Source organism: Carettochelys insculpta, chromosome 31 (genome assembly GCF_033958435.1).
Source record: "Carettochelys insculpta isolate YL-2023 chromosome 31, ASM3395843v1, whole genome shotgun sequence".
NCBI lineage: Eukaryota > Metazoa > Chordata > Testudines > Carettochelyidae > Carettochelys > Carettochelys insculpta.
Genome location: NC_134167.1, coordinates 2,484,590 through 2,510,984, shown reverse-complemented (window position 1 = coordinate 2,510,984; position 26,395 = coordinate 2,484,590). Strand labels below are relative to the sequence as shown.

At 41.2% G+C, this 26,395-nt stretch overlaps 1 protein-coding gene across 1 annotated transcript in view; it reads right to left on the bottom strand.

Annotated features, from left to right (window-relative positions):
* Nucleotides 1-2,118: 2,118 nt before the first annotated feature.
* EBF2 (EBF transcription factor 2) overlaps nt 2,119-26,395 on the bottom strand; it is a 177,961-nt gene continuing 153,684 nt past the window's right edge. Inside the window, exons 14-16 of the mRNA XM_074981653.1 lie at nt 24,448-24,633; nt 20,481-20,648; nt 2,119-6,827 (exon numbers count right to left, since the gene is read on the bottom strand). Coding sequence (XP_074837754.1) covers nt 6,796-6,827; nt 20,481-20,648; nt 24,448-24,633 — 386 coding nt within the window. The 3' untranslated portion in view covers nt 2,119-6,795. The remainder of the gene's footprint in view (nt 6,828-20,480; nt 20,649-24,447; nt 24,634-26,395) is intronic.

The following is a 26,395-nucleotide window of genomic DNA, read 5'->3' as shown; positions in this document are numbered from 1 at the left end:
GATTAGTGCATTTGTAAAACACTGCTAGTTCCCCTGAATGATGATCTGTAGAGAACAGCAGCCTATTGCTGGATTTGAAAACCTGGCAAAAGGTCACTCTAGTGGTGACAGAGAACTCATATTTTCCAAGATGCTAAGAACTCTGACATTCACCAGTATGTCCACCAGCAGGAAACAGGAGGGAGTTCTGTGTTTAGTCAAAGGATGGTCAATCTTGTCCCTGTTTAAGCTGAGGGAAAAGTTACACACCTAGCCCCAGCCCTATGCCATCCTACAGGCAGTTCTCCAGAGCAAAGAGCTTAACACACAATGCAGATGAAGGATGGGAGAGAAGGAATGCACTGAGAAAGCAATATGACTGGCCAGTTTTTTGTCAGGCGGCCCATGTGTTCCAAGGCTTTGGTTTAACATTGAATGTGAGCTAAATGTTAAGCGCTATGAGGCAAAGTCTAATAGAACAGGGGTCAGGAATAAGGTTTGAATTTTCAAGAGGCTAAAGGAATTAGGAGTCTCTGTTGCACAACTAGCTTCATGAGGCACCTTTTGAAAATCCCAGCAAGAATGTGTAATGAACAAAATGAATTTAGGGGACACACTCAGCAGACCTTAATCAGGGATTTGAAGGGCATAGGGTATCACTGCTAAATATACCACCGAGTTGGGTGAGAGGTGTGGTGGTAAAGGGAATTGGAAAACAGAAGGACTTGGAATAAGATAGATTTAGATGATGGTGGGGAAAGGCCAATGCCTTAAGTGACTGTCCATGGCCACAAGTCATCTGACTGGGTGCAACTCCTTTGGTCTGGTGCCCTTTGTGGTGGACTCCAGAAGGGCATATGGTGAGGGAAGATTGTCGGCTAAGGTGTGGTGAGCGCGTGGTAGGAAGAGGAATCTGTCTTCGCTGCTCTTGATAGCTGGTTTGTGAAGCCAATTTTGCCTTTTGCAGTCAAGAAAGTGCTTGTTGATTCTGTTTTCAAGGGCAGGCAAGCTTGTTACAATTCTATGTCGTTTTGAGCCACTTTAAGAAACAACAAAAACCAAACCAGGATCATGGAACAGCTTATTTTCTAGTGTAGACTGGGCTTTATAATACAGCATGAACACACATACCCTCTATTGTATGGCCATGTTAGTTTACCACAACACACATTTATCTGTGGGTGTGTGTATAAGACACTGAAGTCATTTTCTAAAGCTGACTACCTGTAAGGCTGCTTTGTATTTCTCCCTCTATTTTGTTTGGAATTTGCTTTAGGGCTCATATCACAAGTACACGTTTACTTGTAAATCAAAATTTCTCCAAAGTGGTTACAAATTGGTGGCACAGCGTAACAAATCTCAGGGCTTTTCATACCACCACAATGAGCTCTCCCTTCTCGCATATGAAAATTAGGTCACTGTTGTAGATGAGGATTCCCTTTCAAACTAAATGTGTAATTATATCCATGGAAGTCTTTGCTTGATGTAAAATTGCAGCAGCCTATAAAATAAAAAGTGTGCAGCCTAATCTTAAATAGTCTGGGCCAGATTCTCAGCTGGTGTGGGTCCACTCCAGACAAGTTGATGGGTTCTTCAATTTGACTGTTTGGGTTGTGAGGTTTGTTAACAATGTCTCATAGCTATTGTTTCTGCTCTCTGAATGAATGACTGAAGGAGATGAAGATTGAAAAATGAGGTTTTTTTCCACTTGGAAATGAGTTTTCATTTGTAGGTGCCTAGCTTTAGTTAAATATTTGAATAATTTGAAGTTTGACTCCTTTCTCCCCAATAAAAGGAAATAAAATCCCATTTTTTAAAACCACATCAATAAATATGAAGGCTAGAAGTAGTCATGATCATGTGTTTGGTCTGCCAAAGACTACTGAGTTTAGCCCAACAACTTGGGGTTGAAGCTTTCTGTTTAGATTAAAAAAAAGTCTAGTCTTGATCTAAAGGTTTCATGTGATGGTAGATTTCCCACATTCTTTGGTAACCTGTTGTAATAGTAAATTACAAATGCTGTTCAAAATTAGCATTTTACTTCCATAGAAGTACCTAGATAGAGCCACCAAGACAAGAAGATATACACAATAAAGGCTATTTGACCTTTAGAAGTTTCCAGACCATTCTTTTTACAGTACAAAAATTTTATTTTTTTTGTTAGGATAATTTAAAGTTTAAAACTGAAGTAGACGTATTCATTTTACAAACAAGATATTCTTCAATAAGTAGGACCATTAAAAACAGTAAACAAAAAAGCTATTTTTTACAAAAAGCTCTGTGCATAGCAACTTCATACCGTATATAACTGACAAAGCAAAAAATACAAAATAAATGAACTATACAATTGGGAGAAATTATTTTACAAACGGGAGAGAACGGTCTTTAAAAACCATGCATATTGAAAATGTGCAAAGAAATAGGGAGAATAACGATGCTATAACAAGATAAATAATGAAATAAAACATACTCTTTCAAAGTTATGATAAAATTTGTAACTATCTATTGCAACACTTGTCTTTCTAGTGTCAAGAAAAGGAAACTTGGTAGAGAATTCTTAAACAGCGATCACAAAGAAAAGGACTGATTAGTTTATTCCTTTTTTTAAAAAAAAGTCCTTACACACAAATTTACACATTTTTTTTTTTCCACTGCCAAAGTCTTTGTTTTGTGATCAAGGATTCCTGGGTTTTTTTTATTTACAGATGTTTTTCTACATATAGCTGCCAACAAATTGAACAAGATGCGTTCCATGGACGAGAAAATTCATATTCTAAATGATTGCTATGTTACTTTCATTGCTTTTAGTCTGCTCAAATCAAGTTGACACGTCCTTTTTGTTCACTGTGTGGGCAGCTACATTCATATTTTTCTTTCTCATGGTACTTGAGAGAGTATTGTTGGGAGGTTTCCATTAGGTCTAAATTGGATTCCTGACTTTCCAAGTGGAGAATGTGACTAGTTAATCAAAATACCTTTTTAAAATGCCACAGGAATTTTGAAAAGTTCAGAAATATTTGTTTAAAATGGTTTAATTTTCTTTTTCTCAGATCTTACTGAGAATTTATTTTCCATTTTCAAATCTGGCAGGATTTTTTTTCAATATGTCTAATATGACTCATCAAAAAAGTATGTTTGAAAAATTATCAAGCTAATATTTTCATGAAAGGTTTCCAATGGAAAGTTTTGAACAGAAACTTTGATACTTTCTTTTTAAACAAAAATATTTCAATAGCTCTAACTAGCAAGCAGCTACTGTCCAGAAATTCATATCCAGGGTTTTCTTTGTGCACACAAGTTTTAAGACTGCTGCAGTCGTCTTTGGAGAAGGACAATTACAATATTTGAAGGTAACCAGTGAGAATCATTAAGCAGTGAAAACAGGGGCATGCCTCTCTGTGTGCTTCATGGCGCAAATGGACTACCTTAGTCATACCAAATGGAAAAATGACACTTCCCCATTTATGGGAGAGGCCCTGAATGACACGTGGACAATGAGGGGTGAAAAAATACTCCCGGTGAGTTTCATACATCTCTTGGCAAGGTAGGGCCTGATTCACTGGGCGCCTTGACCCTTGGCCCTTATGGCCCTCAATGTAAATTCTCTGTGTACTCAAGGGAGCCTCCAACATCAATTTGTAACTTTCTAATCTCATTATGATATTGATATCTCTGAGTATATTAAATGGTTAGCTTATTTGTACTAGAGAACAGTCACCCTGCATGTCAGACTGAGGGGCAAGAAGTAAATATACAATAGTCCAAGCTTTCACTCAAGACTCCTTACCACATACGGCCCTTTCACCCTCGTCCTGCAGATCATTTGGTTTCATGAAGTCACCCATGCACTCCCGGATGCTGCTACGGGTGCACAAAGGATCTGCAGAGGCATTAATTCTCATAGCCACAGTTTGTGGTAAGTAATCTTATTTTACCTTTTGTGGAATTCAGAAACTACATCTAGTCCAAATACAAGACTTTGATTAACTGCATATTCAGGACTCTGCTTCTTGAGACCTCATATTCCCAACATAGTCTTTCCTGCCCTGTGTCTACATGAGCCCTTCCTTTCGAAAGGGGCATGTTAATGAGTGGGTTCGAAAGATGCTAATGAGGCACTGCAATGAATATGCAGCGCCTCATTAGCATAATGGCAGCTGCGGTGATTCGAAAGTGCAGCTTTTTGAATTGCGCACCGCCCGTGGAGACGAGACCTTCCAAAAGGACCCCTCCCCCAGTTTTCGAAAGCCCTTCTTCATAACACCAGATAGGAAGAAGGGCTTTCGAATTGCTGCGGTCACCATTGTGCTCATGAGGTGCTGCATAGTCATTGCAGTGCCTCATTAGTATCTTTCGAACCCGCTCATTAACATGCCCCTTTCGAAAGGAAGGGACTCATGTAGACCCACCCCTGGAGGGTGCACTTAATTGCCAGTTACACTGCTCTTTAAATCTGGGCACGGAAAATAAAAACATTTTCAAAGTGGATTTTCTGCCAGTGAAAAAGCGCCTAACTAATCATCTATCAAACAGCCACAGTGTGCTCAGCATCAGCACAAGCTTTCCTTCCTCTGCTTCCCAGTTCTGTCCCACAGGGATCACTTGAGTTTATTTGGCCTTTCTGCCAAGCTGGGTGCTAATTGAGAGCCAGAACCTGCAAACACTTAGGCACATTCAGTAAATTTTCTCACATAGACCCTGGTCCTGCACTATACTCCATAAAGATGAAGCTGCAAAGTAGATCAGATCTGGTCCAGTGCAGTGCAGGATCGGGGCCATAACTAATCTGTCCCATTGACTCCTGTGGAATTATTTACATGAGTGAAATTACCCAGGTGTCTGTAACGATATGGTCCTACCATCATGGTTCTTGAGATGAAAACGTCTGCCCACTAGAGACTAGACTAAGATCTATGAAGTCAGAACATACAGTAGCTTTCAACCACTAATAACCTGAGCTAGATTTGAGGCTTTATAGCTTATTACTAATCCACTCCCAAAACAGAAATACACATTAGCTCAGCATGGCCAAAGTGTCATGAATGACTATCGCCTGGAGTCCAGAGTTGACTCAGTCACCTGCTATCATGTTAAATGATTACCAAATAAGCTAATAATTTATTCACCCATCAAACACAATGACTCATCTTGACAAATGGGCAAATCAAACTTTGGGTGCTGCTTTATTTTAGGGATGAATTTATAAATAGTTAAATTATTAATGTTATAAGAATAATACAACCGTAAGTAGCATGTGTTACGGAGGCCTAGAGTGGGTTGAAAAATTTTCTGTGAAGAATGGCACTTCATCAGGAAGCCAAACAAATGGCATTTGTATTTGTGAGTTTTCCCCCTCCCATCAGGCTTCCTTTCTTCTTTTTTTGGTTTTGAAACAGAAAATGGGAAACAAACAAAGGGTTGTTTTTTGTTCCTTGAATTTCAGAACCAAACAACTTTGTGCTTTTCATTAAAAGTACTAAGCATTGTTTGATTACAAGTAGCTGTAGTTATAAGACCACCAGTGTAAGATAGTATAAATAACCTACATCATTGGACACCAGTTGAATTAATATGTACTCAAATGTATCGGTTATTAAACACACTAAAGATTTGAAGCATTTTATGATTTACTGATGAAAGGTGCTGTGTCAGAGTTAGGTGGGATTATTAATTGTTGTTGTTATCTAATCCTCAATGAATTCACCCTTAGTATAAAATGTAATTGTATTTGCTAAGTCTGCCATAACTTCCTGGAAAACTAGCAGGTGGAGAGCCTCTCCAATCCCTCTCCTGTTCAAAGATGAAAATTTGGAAAAATACACTCATCACATGAAAACCTGATTTGCTCAAACACTTAAAGTCCATCCATTTACCACTAGGGTCTTTGAAACGGACTGCCTTATCCCAGTACCTGATAAGCTTAAGCGAAGCAAAAGATGTGGATAAAATTGTTACATTAACTACTGATTTCTATCCATGTTGTAGTGTGTATAAAATCTCGAAGAACCCTGTACACCCTTGCACATGGTTCAATGGAGGGTGAGGGAGAGAAGTGAAGAGCAATGGCAGCAATAATAGTACGGCTCTGAAACTTGTTAAATTTTTGCATCGTTTTTTCTTCATTGTACAACAGGAGGAAAAAGTCCAAAAATGGTTTCCATTGCTACCTCTACATACAATAAGTTACAAGTTTATTTAAATAATTGTAAAACATCTTACATTTTTAAAGAGGTTAAACTATAAGTAAACACACACATACACCAAAGTTCCATCATTCATGTCAATTTGTCCTAGAAAGTCTTCCATGCTGGTACCCTGTTTTGTTGGTTGTTTTTTCTGCATAAACTAAACTGGTATCTGAAAGGCTCCATATAAAATAGAAACTTCAACTTTTTCCCCTACAAAGTAAAACAAATAGTATCCAAAATATTAAGCTTGAATCATTTGCCAATTTTTCCTTTTAATATTTTACAAACATTAGGGAGGTTTCATGTCCATCACAAAAAGGCCTTGCATTTCTGACCCCATCATGTCAATTGATGTCCATCCTGGCTCTTGGCTGGCTGACTCTTTGTTTGCCATGTTTTAGGAGTTGACATGGTTCCAGAAGAAACATGGAACAAGTAAAAGATTCAGATTTTGTCCGATTTGTAACAGTTCCTTTTATTTCCGGGCGTGGGTCCCCCCCCCCCCCCCAAAAAAAAAAGAGCTCGTAGTGCTTTCGTTTTCCTTTTTAGTGGTCCATCACAATAAGTAGTTTTGTGCTGTAAAAGAAAAATGGAAAAAACCCCCAAAAAAGCAAAATGTCCTCTTCTTTTACATCGGGGGAACGACAAGACCGGTCATGGCTGTAAATGAAGATTGACAAGGTTGAAACTTTGGCGGCTCTATTTTCTGAATGCAGAATATAGAACCATGCCTAAATAGAGAAATAGACACGTGAGCTGCTTCCTACCCCACATGTGCTCAAATATCTCCATGGCAATGATCTGCGGAAAAGTAATACTAGGCAAGCTGGTCGTAGTCAGACAGCCAGAGTCATCTTGCCTGACTCAAGCCGCCAATATTCGTATGCTAAACAGAACCACTGAAATTAAACCAAAGCATTACATCCTGCAGCAGCCAAGACTATTAGTGCCATAGGCAAAGATGAGGAGGGACTGAGATGCACCAGACCCTCAAGCCCTCACTGACACTTCAGCTTCTTTTAGTGCCAGTTGGCAGCTAGAAAAGAGGAGCAAGTATCATCTGGCCCAGTACAGAGGCTAGGTCTGTACTAGGGAAATAAATTGATTCCAATACATCGATTCTAGCTACGCAAATGCCGTAGCTAGAATTGTGTATTTGATATTGACTTATTTCACTTTGCCTCTGGTTTATACATTTAGGCTATGTCCTTAGTAGAGTTAATGTAATGTCTACCGCTTCTCCTTTGCAGGTGGGAAGAAGTGTCAAAACTCCTCTTGGGGCCTCCATTCCCCTTCTCCACTGCTCCCAGCAAATGGCTCACTTGCAGAAATAGTTAGCAGTAACATTGGAGCTGGGCCCCTAAGGTGCTTGCAGGATCTGGGCCAAGGTTTGCAATTCCCAAATTATCTGAGAATGACCAGAACTGGATTTTACTCACGTTGTTACAGTAAGAATCAGTCACTAGCCTCTCTTCCACTTGGTTTACCCGCTTTGTTTGTATCACTGTAGTTACCAGGCATGTTCCCAGAAGACTGGACACATGTAAATTATTTACTAGTCACTTTCACTGGCTTTAATTGCAGCTGTATCTTTCCTGACAACTGGAGCAGTTTAGGCTGCCAGGAATTGGTATTGTTCCCAAAGGTATTGCTGGGTAAATTTGCTTCGTTTATATATATTTAAAACAAAAGCGAGTGGGTCATGTTTTCCAAGGGGCCTTGTTGCAGTATAAAGCCTTAATCCTACAAAGATTTATGCCCAATGAAATCGGTGTGATTATTCATGTACTTAAAGCCCTGTCTTGGCAGAGCCTTAAATTTCACCCTTAGTTTGTGTTAAAACAAACTGCAGGCATACAGTTAGCTCCTGAGCTGTGTAACACCACTTGCTTTTCTTGAGTTATGTTGATTTTAGGCAGATGGATATTGGCCCACCATTGGCATCATTTAGCATGATGTGTAAATATATGTTTTTGTATTCAGAAATGCTGATGAGGAATAAAGCTACCCTGCAATCTGAGGCCACAGACCCAGAAAGAGAGTGAAGCCCAGCAGTCTGGATTAATTGTCCATGCAGAGTGAAATGCCTTTCTTAAAAAAAAAAAAAAAAAAAAAATCCATATTTGCAGGCCTGGTGTAGCCATCTTGGTCCCAGGATATTAGACGGCCAAGATGGGGGAGGTAATATCTTACTGGGCCAATTCCTGTTGTTGCAAGAGACAAGCTTTCTAGCTACGCAGAATTTGTCATCAGATCTAGGACAGGTACTCTGGATATGTCTACACTTAGGCCACTACCGTGGTGCTACAACTGCACCATTGTAGTGCTTCAGGGCTTGTCTGCATTTGAAACACAAGGCAGCACAGCACTTAAGTGCAGGCTCTACTTACCCCCATGGGACGGGCTCTTCTGGCTGCGAAGGTTATCCACCTCCCTGAGAGGGGACAGGTAGCAGAGGCAATGGCTATGGAGACTCAGGGAAGGGGTGGCGCTGTTCACATGCCCCTCCCTGCCCAGGCCCTGTCCCTGCCTTCCTCTTCCTGCAGAAGACATACCACATCCAGTGAGTTTGGGGCAGTCGAGTGTTTCCTGTGGCCCACCCCCATGCTGCTCTCAGGTGGCATTGCTCTGGGGAAGGCTCAGGACTGCCCCTGCCCTCTCCGGAAATGGCACATGAGTGCAAGTGACGGGGCAATGCTGGGGGTGCATGTGGCTCCTGTGCAGCCCCTGCCTGTCACCTCTGGTAGTTAGGTGGGCTACAAATGCTTGTCCTCGTACTGCATGTGCTGGGGCATTAAGTTGACTGACTTAGAATGCTCAGGTCCCTGAAATTTTCAAACCCTTGAGCAATGTAGCTGTAAGTTTCCAGTGTATGTCATCCCTCAGCATGTCCCAGCTAGATCCAGGGTGGAAGAGTTCATTTGGCATAAGCAATTAACACGCGCTCTGAGAGTAGTCAGAGTAAAATGGCCTGGTAACACCTCTGTGGTGGGAGAAGGGGATGGTGGGTTGTGGAATGTTGTCAAAAGCCATAAAGCCAGTGTCTTTCCAAGACACTAGAAATAATGGTTTGAAGAAAGTTATGAATTTAAATTTCCAGGCGGCTTTTTGCGTGTACGTGGCAGCGGGGAGTGCAGATTGATGTGGGTGGCAAGGTCACAAGGGAGTAATCATTTTGTGAAGTGTTCACCTTTGAGCAATAGGGTTTTGTGCCTTCATCATTTTTCAGTTTGAGTTCACAGGAGTGTTAAGCTTGTCTGTCTGGTTTCACCCATGTTCCTGATATTGGGCACTGAGTGCAGTAGAGGTGGTATACCACAGATGGAATCGGTAGGACATGCGGATCCAAAAGTTGGTGCATCCTCCTTGTGTCTGCTGGAATTGTGTAGCATTTTTCATGTAACAATTTTACAAGCAATTTACTAACATGCAGGTGTTGATAGAGGACAGGAGACCAAACCACTAAAGTGAAGTGACGAGCTGAAGTGTTTCCCACCCCAAAAAGGTGGCATGATCCTTTTTCTATGGGCTGCCAATGGATGGCTTGTGCCACAGCTTGAAGCAGACTCCAGACAGGGGGGCATCCCTGTGACTTAACAAGTTCCTTCTCTTCTTCGGCTATAGAAAAAACCAGAGCTGGGGCATGTTGGCGCACACAAGTTGCACTGATTAAACTAATAGCCAAGTAGCTGTAGACAAAGCTTCGACAGTTTAATCAGTTTAAATTGGACCTTTAGTTAAACTGCTGCAACTTTGGGTGTGAACCAGACCCTGGATTCTATTTAAGACAGGAGTGTTGTCAGCATGGATAGGTTGACAACATTCATTGTTTTAATTTTTAAAAAGGATGTACATGCCAGACGGCTGCACTAATATTTTTCCAAATAAAAACAGCAGGAATACCAATTAAACACTATTCTCCTAGTGCTGGGTAGGGCTCTACTCACCTCCAATGTTTTCTCTGAATGTGGCAGCTCAAGCTGTCCCCGTGACAGGAGTGAGTAAATTTAAGAATATTTTCTAACTCTCCCCCACTTCTTTCCACTGCTCATGTACACAGCGTGGATCTGCTGCTCTCCCCTTTGCCCCCACCCGCTTCCCCTTCCCTTTGGGGCTGTGCTATCAAAAGCCTATTTCCCAGCCTGTACCACTTGTTATTGAATGTTTGCGAGGTTTGGATTAAGGTCTTACACTGCTGGCGAAGCTGTAATTATTTTTGCCTGTATTACTATATATTGAATCGATGTAACTTTTCAATAAAGGTGGTTCAATGCAGGACACTCCCTGATGAGTTGGGAATACAGAAAGCACAGTCATTATCTCAGAGGGGGGTTTATTCTTGGAGGGAGATTGTATTAGACGTGACAGCTTGCAATTATCAACTGAAACACTTGATTAAAATTGTCACAGGGCTGGAGAATTTTACCTCTCTCTGTGAATCAAACACAGATTACACCCAGATGCTATGGTGATAGGCTCCTTCAGTGTTTTTCATTAAAAAGACACTACACTGCAATGACCCCCTTTAAATTTCTTCCTGCCTTGCAGGGAAAAGAGCTCCTCGCTACTCATGGAATCCTGAGCCGGTTAGGAAGAATTTTAAAGAGGCAGGGTGCTGTATTAATGCACCCACATCAATGTTCCCTCAGATGTGTGGAATACATTTTGTAACATGCACTATTGAAGTGCATCCGCAGTAGGAACACATGCTGCCAATGGTGGGCCATCAGCTGGGCAACATTTTGAATCGTTCCTGGGTGGCAGCTCAAGCACTCAGGTTACTAACTCATATGCAGCAACCAGATTTTTAAAAAAAATGGTGATTTTTATGTGGCCAGCCAGGCATATCAAGTTAGGGACGAGTAAGTGTGTGTGGCCATGTATACAGAGAGCTATGGGATGGGCCTGCTGTTTCAGAAATGCTAAGCACTCAATTAACTCAATGAGCATTATCAGTACTCACTACCAATGAAAACTGGAAGCAGAGGGGACAAAAGCTGGAGCATGTATGGGAGAGGAGAAGGGGGTGTTTGAGACACATGGTGCTGTTGGTTAGGCCAGATGGATAGAGGACAGGTTGGGGACCTGGGCAGGTTGCCAAGCGGCTTTAAGTCTGGCACTTCTGAATTGTTGGGTGCTTGATTGTTTTCTTCCAACCTAATTTTTGAATGTAATATAGACATTTACTTTTAGTTAGATATGAAACAGTTCTCTTTACGCCCCTCTCCACAGCTTTTTTGCAGTTACCATGGTAACTTTTTGACCACATGCTAACTAAGGTCTAACAGGTTCTTAGATATCTCCCCTCTACGACCACCTAGTTAATATCAAAACAAAAAAGCAGTCAAGTAGCACTTTAAGGATTAACAAAATAATTTATTAGGGGAGCTTTCGTGGGACAGACCCACTTCTTCAGACCATAGCCATACCAGAACAGACTCAACATTTAAGGCATAGAGCATATGGTCTGAAGAAGTGGGTCTGTCCCACGAAAGCTCACCTAATAAATTATATTGTCAGTCTTTACTTGACTACTTTTTTGTTTTGATAGTATACAGACTAGCATGGTTCCCTCTCTGTTACTATTCACCTAGTTAATGTTTGTTTCCCTCGAGCAAAAGCCTCGTCTTTCACTTAAAATTGTTGGCAATTTAAATCCCAGGTTTGCGGATATGTTCTTTTGCATCTTAGCCATGAATCAACAAAAGCTGTCACAGAAATATGATGAGGGTTGATATTTTTCAAAGCTCTCGCTAATTGGGATTAAATACATCTGGAGATAGTGCAATAGCCATTTTCGGACAATAAGTCAAACCTGTAAGTCAAATTAAAATGCATCTGGCCTACTCATTGAAAAGCAAAAGGAACTGATTTTTTTTCAATTGCACTTAAATTTGTCTGGAATAAGTAGCTATGCATCATCAGTTACGTTTTCCATTTTGCACGTGAGGGGAAGGTGGCTTCCGTTTCAAAAGCAGGCAGCTTTCAGAATGGTAAGCTACAGTAGTAACTAGTCTAAGGAAGAGTGAGAATTCAAGTGGTAAGAAGGTTTTACCCTGTTTTTGTGAGCAACCCCCACTTTCAGCTAATGTCCACGGGAGCTGCAGCATCTCTCAAATTCAGGTACATTGTCTCTGAATAAATCTAGCTGATATTTTTCATTCAAAACTTTTTTTTCCAAAGACAAGGGCCAGGGTTTTTGTATTTGTGTAAGATTTTTCCAGTTTTTCATCACAACCAAATAATATATTTTTCCTCCTCTTACCACTGAATTACAGACTAGGGTTTTACTTTTTCAGATTTTCCATTTGTACCTTGTCAAAACACCTTCAAACTATGCAAAAGAAAATCAACTGTTGTTGTGTTCTAGAGGTGGAATGCAGCTCCTAATCCTCTGCTGTAACAAATCCCACTCAACTTTTATTGTATGCTTGAGAGAGGCTGGGTTGGTCCTTTTAAGTCCCAACCGGGCAAGTGGTTCAAGCATTTGTCAGTAGTGCTGGAGGCTAAGTGGAGAATGTGCTATGGTGGAAGGACACAATATTGATTAGACTATGGGTAATGCAAGATTGGCCCTATTGACTTTTCTTTTGTCCAGCATGTATCAGAAGTGGCACTGCCTTCTAGCCAAACACAGCATTAACTTCTGCACATGTGTGGGAACTTACAGATAGAGAAATTTTATTTCCACCATGCTCACACACACTTAAGTTGGTGGGGACAGCAATTTTCTGTCTATTGGCAGAGTCCAGAGTCCATTCCACAGGGCCTCCATGGATGAATGTAGCACAAAAAGCCTGCACTTGATCAGCTATGGCCTCGCTAATGGGTTTCAGTATAAAAACAGAGAGCTTGCTCTGGCTGCCAGGAATACGGATGGGATGATGGATGGCAAATGCTAAGTTTAAGTCTCAGTGTTAAAACCATGAAGTTGTTTGTATTAAACTGAAATGTGGGTTTATTTGTTTTTTTTATTCTATTTTACAAAAACGATTGGGCCATTTAATTCTCTCCCTCCTTTAGTTACACAAGGCAGCCTGCAGCAATTAATCAAGAGGTGAGCATAGGCAAACGGGACCACACTGAACACCCATGAGTTACACCAGCTGCCGCTCTCTACTTGGCATTAGAATGCAGAGGTTAAGGTAGGAAAGCATTATGGATTACAATGCACAGTCTCCCTGCCAACGGAGCCACTGTGGTACAATATGAGAGATGTAGTTCATAGGGCCTCATGTCCCTCCATCACCTCTGCAATGGCATTTTCAAATGGAAAAAAATTACTAAAGCATGCAGGTTTTGGGGTAGTATTTCTTCTATTTAAATAAGGCTGAAATTTTCCATGAGAGTGATTTTGATAGTAATTTTTGATTAGCTCTAAATTAGGGGGATGGTGTCCTCCCTGAAGATCTTACCACGACCAGCTAACACAGTTGTAAACAGCACTGCCTTTGTCTAGCCTACATGCAACGTGGTGTTTTGAATTGCCCCATGTTTTCCTAGACTAGACAACCCCCTAGAGGCCTACAGGAGGAGGAGGAAGAAGAAGAAATAAGTTAATTGGCTTAGTCTACGTGGAAAGCTACACCAGATTAATAAAGGTGTGATAAATTAGTACAAAAGGCTGCAGGGATGCTCTTATTACCGTTAAAGAAAAGCAGAAGTGCAATAATCCTAAATCAGTTAGGAATGACCTTATACTAAACACTATTTAAAAGTGTCCACACAAGAACTTGCATCTGTTTAATCCAATGCAACAGTGTGTGTAGATTAGGTCTCTGCTTCTTGTAAGGCTGGCAACAGCCTCACCAGGATCCTGGGAAAGTTGGAGGGGGCTCAGCTTTGGGGTCCTTTGGGAGAGATAGGGGGGGCTAGTCTCCCGCAGCCAGCCCTCACTGTCTCCTGGACCACACTGTGTGGGGTTCTGGCTGCAATTTAAAGGGCCTAGGGCTCCAGCTGCTGCCATTGCTACTGCAGCAGCAGGGGCAACTGGAAGCCCCATGACCATTTAAATCTCTAGGCCCCAGGGCAGCAACCCTCCTTCCTTCTCTGTCTTTTTTGCAGTCAGTCGGGATTCCACACTAAAGCTAGCTGTCTTGGCACCTGCCATTCCCCTGACATGCTTAGGCAATGTGGGGGAAGTTTAGGCCTTGTAAAGACAAGCTTTTGCCTCTGAACCCCCCACATGCCATTGAAGTTGCCCCTTTCTTCCTGCAAAGTGCATCCTCCAGCCCTAGGAAACTGACCAGTCTTTTAGGGAATGTCCACACAGCAGCTGGGAGGTGTGAGTGCAGCACATCTGACCTCGTGCTGATAAAGACAGAAGCGAAGCCGCAGCAGCAGGGTCTAGCCACCATCTGAGTCTGCAGCCAGGCTTCAGGTGGGCTTGTGGTTGTGCATCTAGCCAGTACTGCTTCAGCTTTCTTGCTGTTAGCACCTCTCCTGATTGGTGTGTGGCAACTCGCTTACAGAGGCATGTCAATAAAAAGCCAGACACTTGGCCCTTCTGGCCATTCTCCTCTTTAGGGTGTACAGTAAACTCTTACATATACAGCAGCCCCGGGACCAGGAGGTTGCTGGAAAGTCAAATATTCTGGATAATAGAGAGGTGTACCTAGCAATGCATAACACTCAAAACAAGAGTAGGTATTAATAAACAAACAAATATATGCAGAGTTCTTTACTTACCAACAGCAGTAGTATTGATACTCTGTAAACTGCATTTGCTGTATTTATTTGTATTTACTTTCGCTATACTGTGCTTATGGAAAACATAACTAAAATGTACTTGTCATTAAAATGCCAGGTATTTGAGAGTTCCAGGTGATAGAATGCCAGACATGAAAGAGTTTACTGCATGATGAACAAGGCCTGAAAGATTATTTTTTTCAATTAAAAATAGCTAAGCCTGTTTATATTTCGCATTAGAAATGGAAGTTTTTGTCTCTCCTGGATGATTGGAGGAAACCTGGGGAACTAGTGACACTGACATCCCCAAAACTGAAAATAAAAGAATCTTTCTATTCAGATGGCCTAAACCTTTTAGGTCTAAGCCAATGCCTGTTGAATCACTGCAAACACTAAACAGTCTTGGAGAGGAAAGACACCTTTGTTAAGATCCCCTGGATTCTGAAGTGTGATCATTCCCAATACTTATCTCTACAACCAAAAAGCTGGAGAAAAATTCTTACTGCCCCTTAGAACATGTAGCAGAAAGTGCCCGTTTGCCAAAAATCTTTCCTTCTGAGGTTTAGCCAGACTGAAATGAGAAATAAATAGAAAGCAATTTAAAAACATCCTTGGCAGGTAACCTGCTTAAGGCATTGTCTGTGCTCAGTCAGCCAGAGATGTACTGTTGATGTGTCTGACATGGTAGTGTCTAGAGGCCTCTACCAGCTCGCCCTTGTGCTTAGATGCTGTGTAATCAAAGTGCTGTGTAGCTGCATCACACATGGACACCCCCACCATGCAAGCCTTGCAAAGGAAGGGGCAGTGGACTGGGATCAGGGGAAATGAGTTGCTTCCAGCTCTGCAACTCTAAACAAGTCACTTCCTCTTGAAGGTGATGTCAATGCCAAAGGGTATCACCCTTGAAAGCCCTTCTGTGTCTTCAGGGACTCTCTGTAGCTATGCCGATGATGACTGACTTGGGGCTATTCCAAAGCTTAGGCAAGACTCTAATGCCCCTTGGAGTGGCTAGGGTCCTGTGGGTTAACTGAACAACTGACCCTCTGACGGTTGCCTGCCAGTCCTTGTGGGGTTTTTTTTCCTATTGAAATGTCCTGTGCTGGCCAATAGATGTGGGCAGCCTGTGTTCCAGCGGTTTCCAATTTGCTTCCTTTCCTATGAGCAGCCTTACATCTATGATGAGATGATTAGGCACAAGTATGCATCATGCCATCTTATGTCATGTCACATTATATCTTCCCTATGCCGCTTTTAAGCAGGCCGGACATATGACATGAAAGCCGCATGCAGTTGTTTGGAGCAGATTCGCCTGCTATCAATTTGGAGTGCATATAGAATTGGATCGTGTTCAGTATGGATTGCTGCTTGTTTCCCTCCATCATGTTCTGTTATATAATGGGAATGTATAGCAGATGGAAAGACGTAAGCAGGAACACATGGTGGAGTTATCTGAGAGGATCCACGCATGGCTTGGGTGTGTTGTACGACACAATGCTGAGTGCCAAGAGGCATGTGGGATTGCTGTCTACCCTTATGCCTTAAGGTGCAGCCTGCTTTCAACATCTGCTTTATAAAACAATATTTTGCCCTCTCCTGGCAGTTTCCATTGGAGGATTGCAAAGGGTTTATTCACATAAAGGGATTTTGGTAACTATTTCCAACCATTACTAACACTGGTATAAAATCCAGTGGAAGGACTAAAGTCTGGAGTCTGGGAGGCAGGATGGCACTGCAGTAATAGGTGCTTTACAAATACAAGCTTTGTCTCCACTGAGAAGTTAATTGCAAGTAGGATGAGTGTGTAGTCAAAGCACAATAACTATTCCTGATTTATGTCTGTCTGATATGGACACTCTAATTCTGGGATAAGAACATGCACACAGACAATTAATCAGGAACAACTCTTGTGTAGACAAGCCCTGAATTAACTCTCAGAAAGCCTTATGACAGACACAAGTATTATCCCAATTTTACAGATGGGAACCTGATAGGATGCAAATTATTTGGAAGCTACATCAGACTCTCTGGCCTGTGCTTTCAGCAGTAGGGTATACATTTCATTTCCCCGATGCAAAATCCACTGAAATGGCTGATAGAAAGGAAACCATTGATTACAAATAGCAGTGAGTGGAGCAGGCTCTACTCAGAGCATGGCCATGCTACCATAAAATGCAAATATTTTTTTAAACCGTGTTGAGTTCACATCCACTAGCTACTACATCTTAGTGTCCAACTTGCTCTATCTACACTAAGGTTTTCAAATGCATTAAACATTTTGGCTGTTTCTACACATGCCACCTTCTCCAAAAGTGGCATGCTAATGAGGCATGGATGTAAATTCCTGGCACCTCAAGGTCACATGATTTGGAGTCTGGAAGAAGCTCTTCGGGACTCCAAAACAGCACGCAGAAGCGCAGCCCCTGGGGGAATCTTCTGGAAGGAGGCCCCCTTCGTCTTCCTGAAAATTGGGCATGTGTAGAAATGACCTTTCGCTAATGTAGTTTTAGAAAGATACTGTTTATCCTAGTCCAGGCCAGGCCTACAGAAATGTTGACAAAGGGACCCTGCCTCTGGAGAAATTGTGTTTTGGAAAGAATCCAGCTACACAGTCTAATTTCCCAATTAACAAGCTTACAGTTTCAATAGTCTCAAAAGGTCATCAGGAGCATCCCAATGAGGCGTCTTAAATGGGCATTGGAAATCTCCACTGCAATGCCCTGACCTTGCAGCATACCCTGTATCCTCTGAGGGCTACTTTCACTGTAGTGATGGAAAACCAGTAAAGTATAAATTTAGGTGTAGTAGAGAGAGAGAGGTAGACAAGCTCCTGTATAATACTCCATCCACACAAAAAGCTTTATCGCTTTTATGTAATTTGTTTAAAAAAACAGAGAGTGAGTCCCATCCCTAACTGCCAGGGTTAAACTGATACAAAAACTGTCTGGACCAGATCTAAGGGTCCAAGGTGTAAGCAATTAACTTGTCATTCCTGGATGATGGCAAATGTGAGCGTTAGCTTTTTTATCCTTTTGCTGAAAAAAATGCTTTTCGATGATAGTACTGCTTGTAGGGACCTATTGTATGTATAGTGAGGGCATGCCTAAATGTAAAAGTTGACCTGCTTTAACTGAAGCAGTATCATGGCACAGACCTAGTTGTACTGGAGAGTTGTTATTGTGTGGCAAGGAAATGAACAATTTGTGGCTTTTAGTGCTATAATTGTATCCACATTCGGACCTATACAAATAGGGCAGGGAAATGCCCACAGTGAGAGTTTCAACACACAGAATATCTGGTTACACATTCTAGTAATATTCTGCTGAGGAAGGGTTACTCAATGGAATAAGTATGTTAGACATTGAGCAACGTGAGTTGTGGAAGGAGATAACCTGTTAAATTAGTGATTGATTTAACGATTAAAAATGGAACTTCAATGTCGAGTGTGCCCGAGGTTTCCATAAAAAGAGATTGTTCAAACTGGGAAAAAAGTGTTGTGAAAACTGAATTAGGTGCTTTGAGGCAGCCTGAGGGTGACCCCCACTAGCTTAAACAAGTTGCACAACATCAGAACCTAATATAGATGCCAAGTGGGGTTTCCATGTGAGGTTGGTTGATTTGTATTGTGTACTTTGTTTTAGGTTGTGTAGACTCACCTAAAGAGTGGATCAATCACAGTTTTGAGTAGCTTACAACATGTTAGGAACTTGCTAAAATGAGGCCTTATCTCTACACAATTTGGGTCAGCTTGCTGAAGGGCTTGTGTGGTCCTGTTTCTAAGGAACACCTTTTAGTTCTACATGCTGGCACAATCTATAATTCACACACACCCCCACTGTGCTCTGCCCTGCACTGTCGTGGAGACAAGCCCTACTGCTTTTTAAACAGATTTTGCTAAAACTTCCACAAATGTGTGTTTTTTTTATTCTTGTTTATATTGAACCAGTTCTCAATAGGCAAGAGTGTAATGGAAAAATCTCTACATAAGGGTTTGCACCAATTTAACTAGATCAGTTTAAATGCACCTCCTAAGTTAAACCAGTGCAACTTTCTTGTGTAGAGAAGCCTTGCTTCTGTTTAAAAACTGATGTAGATATTGCTAAATTAACATGAGTGATTCAAATTGATATGCAGCAGACAGGTTTAAGAACATCCTTGCACTCATTTTAAGTGGGTACAACAATGTAGACAAAGCTTAATTTACCTATAGTTCAGATAATTACTTCCATTTTTTTTCACCCCCTTTTAAACAGATTGGGAAGGAAGCACTTCCTTTCTATTCTTTTCTCCCTCTTCAGGAACTGTATTTTTCTGAAGACACAGAGTGCACTCTGGAAATCTCACTGAAAGTAACTAGCTTCATATGGACCTGTGTTTAAAAAACAAACAAACAAACAAAAAAAACACTACTTACCTGAGAGATTTCAAACAGCTATAGCACACTTTTACAAATTACCTTTCAAAAATATAACTATTTTTGGTCTGATGTACAGATGGAATCTGATTATTGTATAAAAGGAGATTTGTGTGCACTCCCTGGCTCAGGTGGGGATTAATAATACACCCAACAGGTGTGTTTAGTATGGCTCATTTTGGAATTACCCCTGGCTCCTGGCAGGGCTGAAGTCCCAGTTGTGTTATCAAGGGTGTCTCTAATGAGCCCTGACGAAGCCAGATCACATCACAGGCCCTATCATATTTTTTAATGACGAGTTAAAGTGTATTTGTGTGCCTCATGCCTCCCCTACAGCCTGCTGAATTTAGGACAGCTTTACATTCTTATCTCAGTGCTCACATTTGGTTTGCAGATCACCTTTAAGAAGGCTGTAAGGCTCAATTCCCTCTATGAGCCTAAATGCTGCAGCAAGATTCAAGAAAGTGACTGGTTCCCACAGAGCTGGGGATTAGCTCGCTGGGCAGATCTTTTATATATATTTTAAAAGTCCCTGAAAGCCAGGTAGAAGCCTTTCTTTTCAAGGAGCTGGTATTTAAATACAATGTAGGGTATCTCTACCCTTACTGTGCTACACGGGCACAGCTGTGCACATGGTGAATGACATAGCTCAGAGGTGTGGAATATTCAGGCCCTGCGATGTGCTGATGTAAGTGGTAGCATAGATAAAGCTTTTGAGCCAGATCCTCACTTGGTACAAATCAAACAGAGCTCTGCTAAAATTAAGCTCGCTTTCTAGACATCTATGGTGCTGCTTTACAGCAGCTGAGCATCTGGTCCAATACTTGGCTCTATCTCATGTACTAGGTAGGACAAAAAAAAGGATTGGTGGTGTAGGGGGAGGTACCCTTCACCTAATTTAAAAATACATTCAAAATGCAGCCATTGAAGATGCACTGTGAGGTAGCTCCCTTTCCCACCCACGTAGGGAAAACATAGTGCAGCTCTCTCAACACAGAAGAGCTTGCTGCCGCAAAATGAAAACACAACAGCTAAATTCTGTATCTTTTTGTAGATAAACAACACAAGTCCAACCCTGAACTGCTGTGATTCTGCACAGGTGCCTGAAACACACTGGTCCCAAGATTGCCACAGCCCTTGCATTCTTTGCTACACTTACAGACCGGGGGTCTGCTGCACAGGGGCAGGCTGAAAATCAATCATACATTACTTACCTCTAAACCCATTTCCATTGCCGCTTGAGCAGGCAGGGGAGGGAGACCCTTGGGGTCTGATGACGGGAGCAAAGGCACTCTTCTGTTTGACAGCAGGAAAGACTGAGGAGGAGAATGGAAGGATGGAAGTAGTGCTGGAAGAGCCAACGGTCGGGCTTGAAGACATTACTGCAGAATAAAAAAGAGTGATCCTCTTCAGCAGCGGAATTGATATGCAGCAAAGGGAAATGGTTTGAACCAGTTACACGTTGTTTTCCTACCTTAACTCTGTTATGTGTGTATAAAAATACAACCAATAAGTTGTTCTTATCAAAGACTATCTAAACACGCTCAGCTGAACATCAAATCTAAAGCAATGCACTTATTGAATATTATTGCTTTCATGCAAATACAAGCCCAGAGTGCTTTAAATACAGTTTTTCTAAGGTTAAATTGAATATAAGCTTGGGGAATACTGTTTTCAGGGAACAGCTGAAAAATGGCAGAATGAAAACCCAGAACTGTTAATATGAAAGTGCTACAGCGGAAAATGCTCCTTTACTAATGTGCTGTAAGAAACAAGTATCTGCACAGGGCTGTAGGGAACAAGAAATGATTTACCGCTAGATTTGGAGCTGGGAGGGATTTAGGACTGGTCAAATAATGGTAACAGTACCCTCTTCCCAAAATGGGAAATTTTCAATCAAAAGTTTAAACTCGAAGTAAAACACATTTAGGCTTTTAGTCTTTTTCCCCACCTGGAGAAAGAGGGCAAAAATACATCTGAAAATATTTTATTTGAAAATCCTCTAATAGGGCTAGCACCACCTCTTCCCTTTCAAAAAGCCAGGCAACCTTATGTTAACTGTGCAACAGCTGCCTGGTTGCCTGCAAGAAATAAATAATATGCACAATGAGGCTGTTGCTTTGCTGAGATGTAGGTGAGACCATGAGGCAAGGGGATAACAAACTGCAGCTGGACTGTACCCAAAGAATTCAGACTTAAACACAGTACTAGGCTAAAATACCTGTCACAAAAAATAGCATTGGGCCCAATCCCAGTGAGGTCACTGTCAAAACTTCCCTTTAACTACGTAGGGAGAAGGCCCTGTATCCATCTGAAGGTTGCATGTAATGTTTTTAGACCTCCCAGCAGTGTTAGAGCAATGATTTGTTTTCAAGAATCTAAAAAATGGGGCTGAGTCAAAGATTTCAGGGCCAGCATGTTCGTCTAGTCTGACCTGCATGAAACAGGGCATAGCACAAGGGATGACATTCTAGATTTTAATAAAAGTAAAACTACTTTGCAGTTGAAGAGCCACACTCAGGCAGGGTGCTCAAAGTTCATGTACGCATCACTCTATCAGTATGCAGGGGAAGAGATGGTCTTGCTTTTTTACAGATGGGGAAACAGACGCACAGAGATGGGAAGTGACAGGGAAAGTCAGTAGCAGAGCCAGAAGTGGGGGTCTGACCTCCCCCCCCACAAGACCACTCCCTTTTCCCTTTGTCACACATTCAGAGCTCAAGATTAAAATGAAGCCCTGAAGGAAATCAGTCTCCATTACTGCTTACGCTATTCATTTCTTGTGTTTGAGGAGAGTAGGTGACTTTAAATGTATCTTTCACAAGTACTTCAGCATGGATTATGTGATGAGACTAGTGGAACTGCAGCTTGGCCAAGCTCAAAATGAAGCAAACACCCTCTTTCTTTGCTTCACATAAGGCCCTGCTCACAAATTCACAGCTGGAATTTACCCCACATTATTCTTCTTAGCAAAGAGAACGTTAGCTTAAGTTAAGGGGGCTGTCAGCATTTCATTATAAACCCCTATTGTCAGGGGTTTATAATTCAGCCATAAAAATCTCTCTCCCCCTGAGCTCAAACTTGGCACAGAGAGCGCAGCCAGGAAGTGAGGGCTGTACGTAAAAAATGTGAAAAACAGCTGCTTGGCCATTTTGAAATTCTACCAGCACAAAAACAATAGAGGATGCAAGTTTTATTTTCTGGGGATGAAGACAGAGCTCACTTGAGTAATTCAAACGCCATTTTAATGAAACTGTGTACCTTTTGTCTGAAACAATGCCCAATTCCATTTGAAACTGAAAACACTTAAGCACAGGCTCATTTTTTAATTTTTAACCACAGGGCTATTTTATGTACAAGATGCGCCCAACTCTTGCACTTGTATATTAGCACAGTCAGTTATTAGTTCCAAGTTGTGCAGCCCCTCACACAGAAATTAGGGATGTTAAAGTTGAGCCATAAGCCTTGCCCTTACTAGTAGGGGCTGTAGCAGCCCAACCCACCAGGCCATGTCATGTGGGCAAGCCACGCTGGCTCAGCCAGGTCAACATGCACACCCATTCACACAGCCTTCCATTTAATCAGTTAAACTAATGGGTTAACCAGTTAACCATTAAGTGTTGTTAAGTTAAATAGGACTTTACCCCAGTTCTATTAGGGACGTAAAGACATAGCTCTGTGCCAATTGTCTGGAATAATACAGTTCTAGGCTCAGGCTCGGGCCGTCCTGTGTGATTGATTCCCCCCTCAAAAAAATAAATGTAGCACTGGCTTGACAGACCCAGAGCCTTAAGTCCTCATTTTATAGATTGATGGTTATTACTGAGCAGATAGACCATGGCAATGTTAATATAAATGCCACCAGCCATGGTGCCCCACTCCTATTTGGGGTTAAAAAAAAAACTTAGCGACTCGAGTTCCCACTCTCTTTTTTTCCTTTCCTGTGCAGAATAAATTTTGTGATGTGCACCACCAGTAGGAGAAACTGGCTGACCACAATGGGTGCTCTGCCACTGAGCTGGAAAGCTGCTCAAACAAACAGCTTGTAGGGACCATTGCTCGGGACAAGAAGGGTAATTTAGCTTTCACAGCCCATTCAACTCTTGGAACTGAAGTCTTGCCTTTTCAGAGTTGCCCAAAGGCATCCTGTGTTTAACTCCAATCTACTTTACAGTACATCTATACTGCAGTGACAAGGCGTGAATGCAGCTTAAGGAAACGTATCCAAGCTCATGTGGGCATTCAAGCAATGAAGCTGTGGAACTGTGCACTTCTGTGCACTATACTGCCATGGTGCTCGGCTTTGGTTATTTTTCACTCTGCTGATTGGCCCCCTGGGGTTGATTCATTATTTTTTCATAGTGACCGGGGCTAGGGGAGGAGCTATTCCTATTAAAGCCTGGATATATTACGATGAACTGCAATTACACCCTGCAGTGAAGACATATCCTTAATGTGGTTTCAAAACAACAAAGCAGTCCAGTAGCACTTTAAAGACTAACAAAATAATTTATTAGGTGAGCTTTCATGGGACAGACCCACTTCGTCAGACCATAGCCAGACCAGAACAGACTCAATATATAAGGCATAGACATTAAATATTGAGTCTGTTCTGGTCTGGCTATGGTCTGACGAAGTGGGTCTGTCCCATGAAAGCTCACCTAATAAATTATTTTGTTAGTCTTTAAAGTGCTACTGGACTGCTTTTTTGTTTTGATAGTATATAGACTAGCACAGCTCCCTCTCTGTTACTATTTAATGTGGTTTGTATGAATAATACCCAGAGGCGCCTTTCAAAGTCCCAGAAGAAACACCGAGAGGGTCTCATAAAAAATGACTTCAAAAACCTAACCCAGCGAACAAAAATTACACCAGGTGTCTTAAACAACCCTCTTGTTATGGACCAAGGATAAAAATCCTAATTGACAAAAGTGATCCTTTTTTATTGCATCCTACGAGACATTTATAAGGGGGCTTTTGGATTCTGCTGAGCCCACAAGCACAAGGGTCAGATCTGGGCTAGGATGAATATAATGAGAGATTAAACTCTTGACAGACAGATGTAAAGGTTTGTAAAAGGCTTTGAGATCCTCAGCTGAAAGACACCAAGTGCAAAGTTTGATCCACGTATGGCTTAAGAAAAAGATTAAAAAAAAACTGAAAAGTCAGTTGGACACTTACTTCCATAGGGAGAGCCTGTTGGAGAGCCATTAATGAATCCGGGTGAGCTGGGAACTCCCAGGTTAGACATTGGGACATTGCTGTAACCATTCATGCTGTTACTGGAGGTGCTATAATTAGATTGCTGAGGTGTTGAACTGGAAGAGTAACCTCGAGGGGAGATGCTGCTTGTATTACGAATGTAACCTTAAAAAAAAATTAAATATTTCACAGTGAGTCATTGTATATGGCCTGAAACTTTTCTTTTCTCTAATTTTCCTGTCTAAAAGAAAGCTTTTGAAATTGCTTCAGATCTGGATTCAACAAAAGACTTCACTTTTCATTGATGTAGTGGGGCCATAGCTAGTCTTTAACACTAAAAGGAATTTGCATTTTTGAAGCTGTGTGTGTATTGTCCTAATCACATGTGATTATTTAAAACTTGAACATGGAATCTAAGATATGAAAAAGATAAGTGAGCTCATCTTTTAATGGTTTCGTAATTTATCTGAGTTTTGCTTCAACTTGTGGGTGGTGGTTTTACTTTCCAAATAGTTAATGGATTACCAGTTAAAAATAAAGTACCAAAATGTATTAGTAATGGAAAACTACAGACATTCATGCAGCCACTTATACAATCAACTTTGAATATACCCTCCACTTCCTGTTTCACTCTGAGAGAGAAAAGACTGGCGACATGAGATAGAAAGAATTAGCACAATTTGATCGGTAGGGGCAATGGCTGAAAATACTGTAGGAGCAGATTTTGGTCCTTCCCCTGCACCCCCATCAAACATAATTTCAATGCTCACAAATAAGTGGAGAAAAGAGGAGCGCAGTAAGCTCAAAACAACATTTTTTTTTCATAATTTTCATTTCAGGTTCCAGTTTATTTTCAGTAAAGAAACTTCATTCAGCACTAACGTAATAAAATTTTGTTACCATCTAGAAATCAGTGTATTCACATAGGTGAGTTACTCCTGATAAATTAATAAAGGAATTAGAAATCAGCATGGACTATTACATTCTTATCTGTGTATTACACTATAGGGATTAATGATACTTCATGATATCCAGGTTAAATCAGTTCTGAGCCCTTACTGCCAACCTGTGTAAAATTACATTTCTAAATACATTTGGCAGGATATACCTGAATAGAAGTCCAGATGACATGAATCTCACCTCCCAGGACATTGTGTCTGACTAATAGTGCATTCAGACTACCCTGACTGTGCATTACAGAATTCCGGTGTCAAACTGAGAAATCAAGCATTCCAGTCAGGACATTCCAAAAGTTTAAATTGCTCCCATGATGTTAGGTCTGCTGTGTTGCATGTATTTTATAGCATGCATTAGTAACAATGGTACATTAAGGTTCACACATTTAACAAGGAAAACAGCAATAGTAAACACATGGGATTTGGCAAACAATTAACTTTTAAAAATACTCAGCCTCTCCCTTCAATGGAGATATGTGCATTTGCTTTCTTGGTGTATTCTGGGGGCATGGATATGACTGAAAGATGTGAAGGAGAATGGAAATTGGAATTCAGCCTTAACTTCGCCAGAGAAGAGACTGTGGATAAAAATTTCAAATATGCCTCGGTTCTAATGAGTTCTATGAAATTCAAAAGCTGAAGTCCCATTTTCAAAAGTGACTTAAGCCTTTAAACCTAACTCAAATTCTGGGAAAAATGGGCCAGAATTTTTTTTGTCAAAAGTTTCTCAGTGAAAAGTGCTGTTTTCAACATTTCAAAAAGCAAACAAATTTCAACAATTTTCATTCTAAAAAATTAAACATATTTCAGTTTCATCAGGTTTTAAAAATAGTTTTTCTATAAAAAGCAGTTTTGAAAGCATAAAGAGATCACAATCAGACTAAAAATTAGCCAAAACAAAATTTTAAAATTTATTGGTCAGAAAACTTCAAAGTTTTTTTTTTTTGGTCCAAAACAGAATGGAAAAAAAA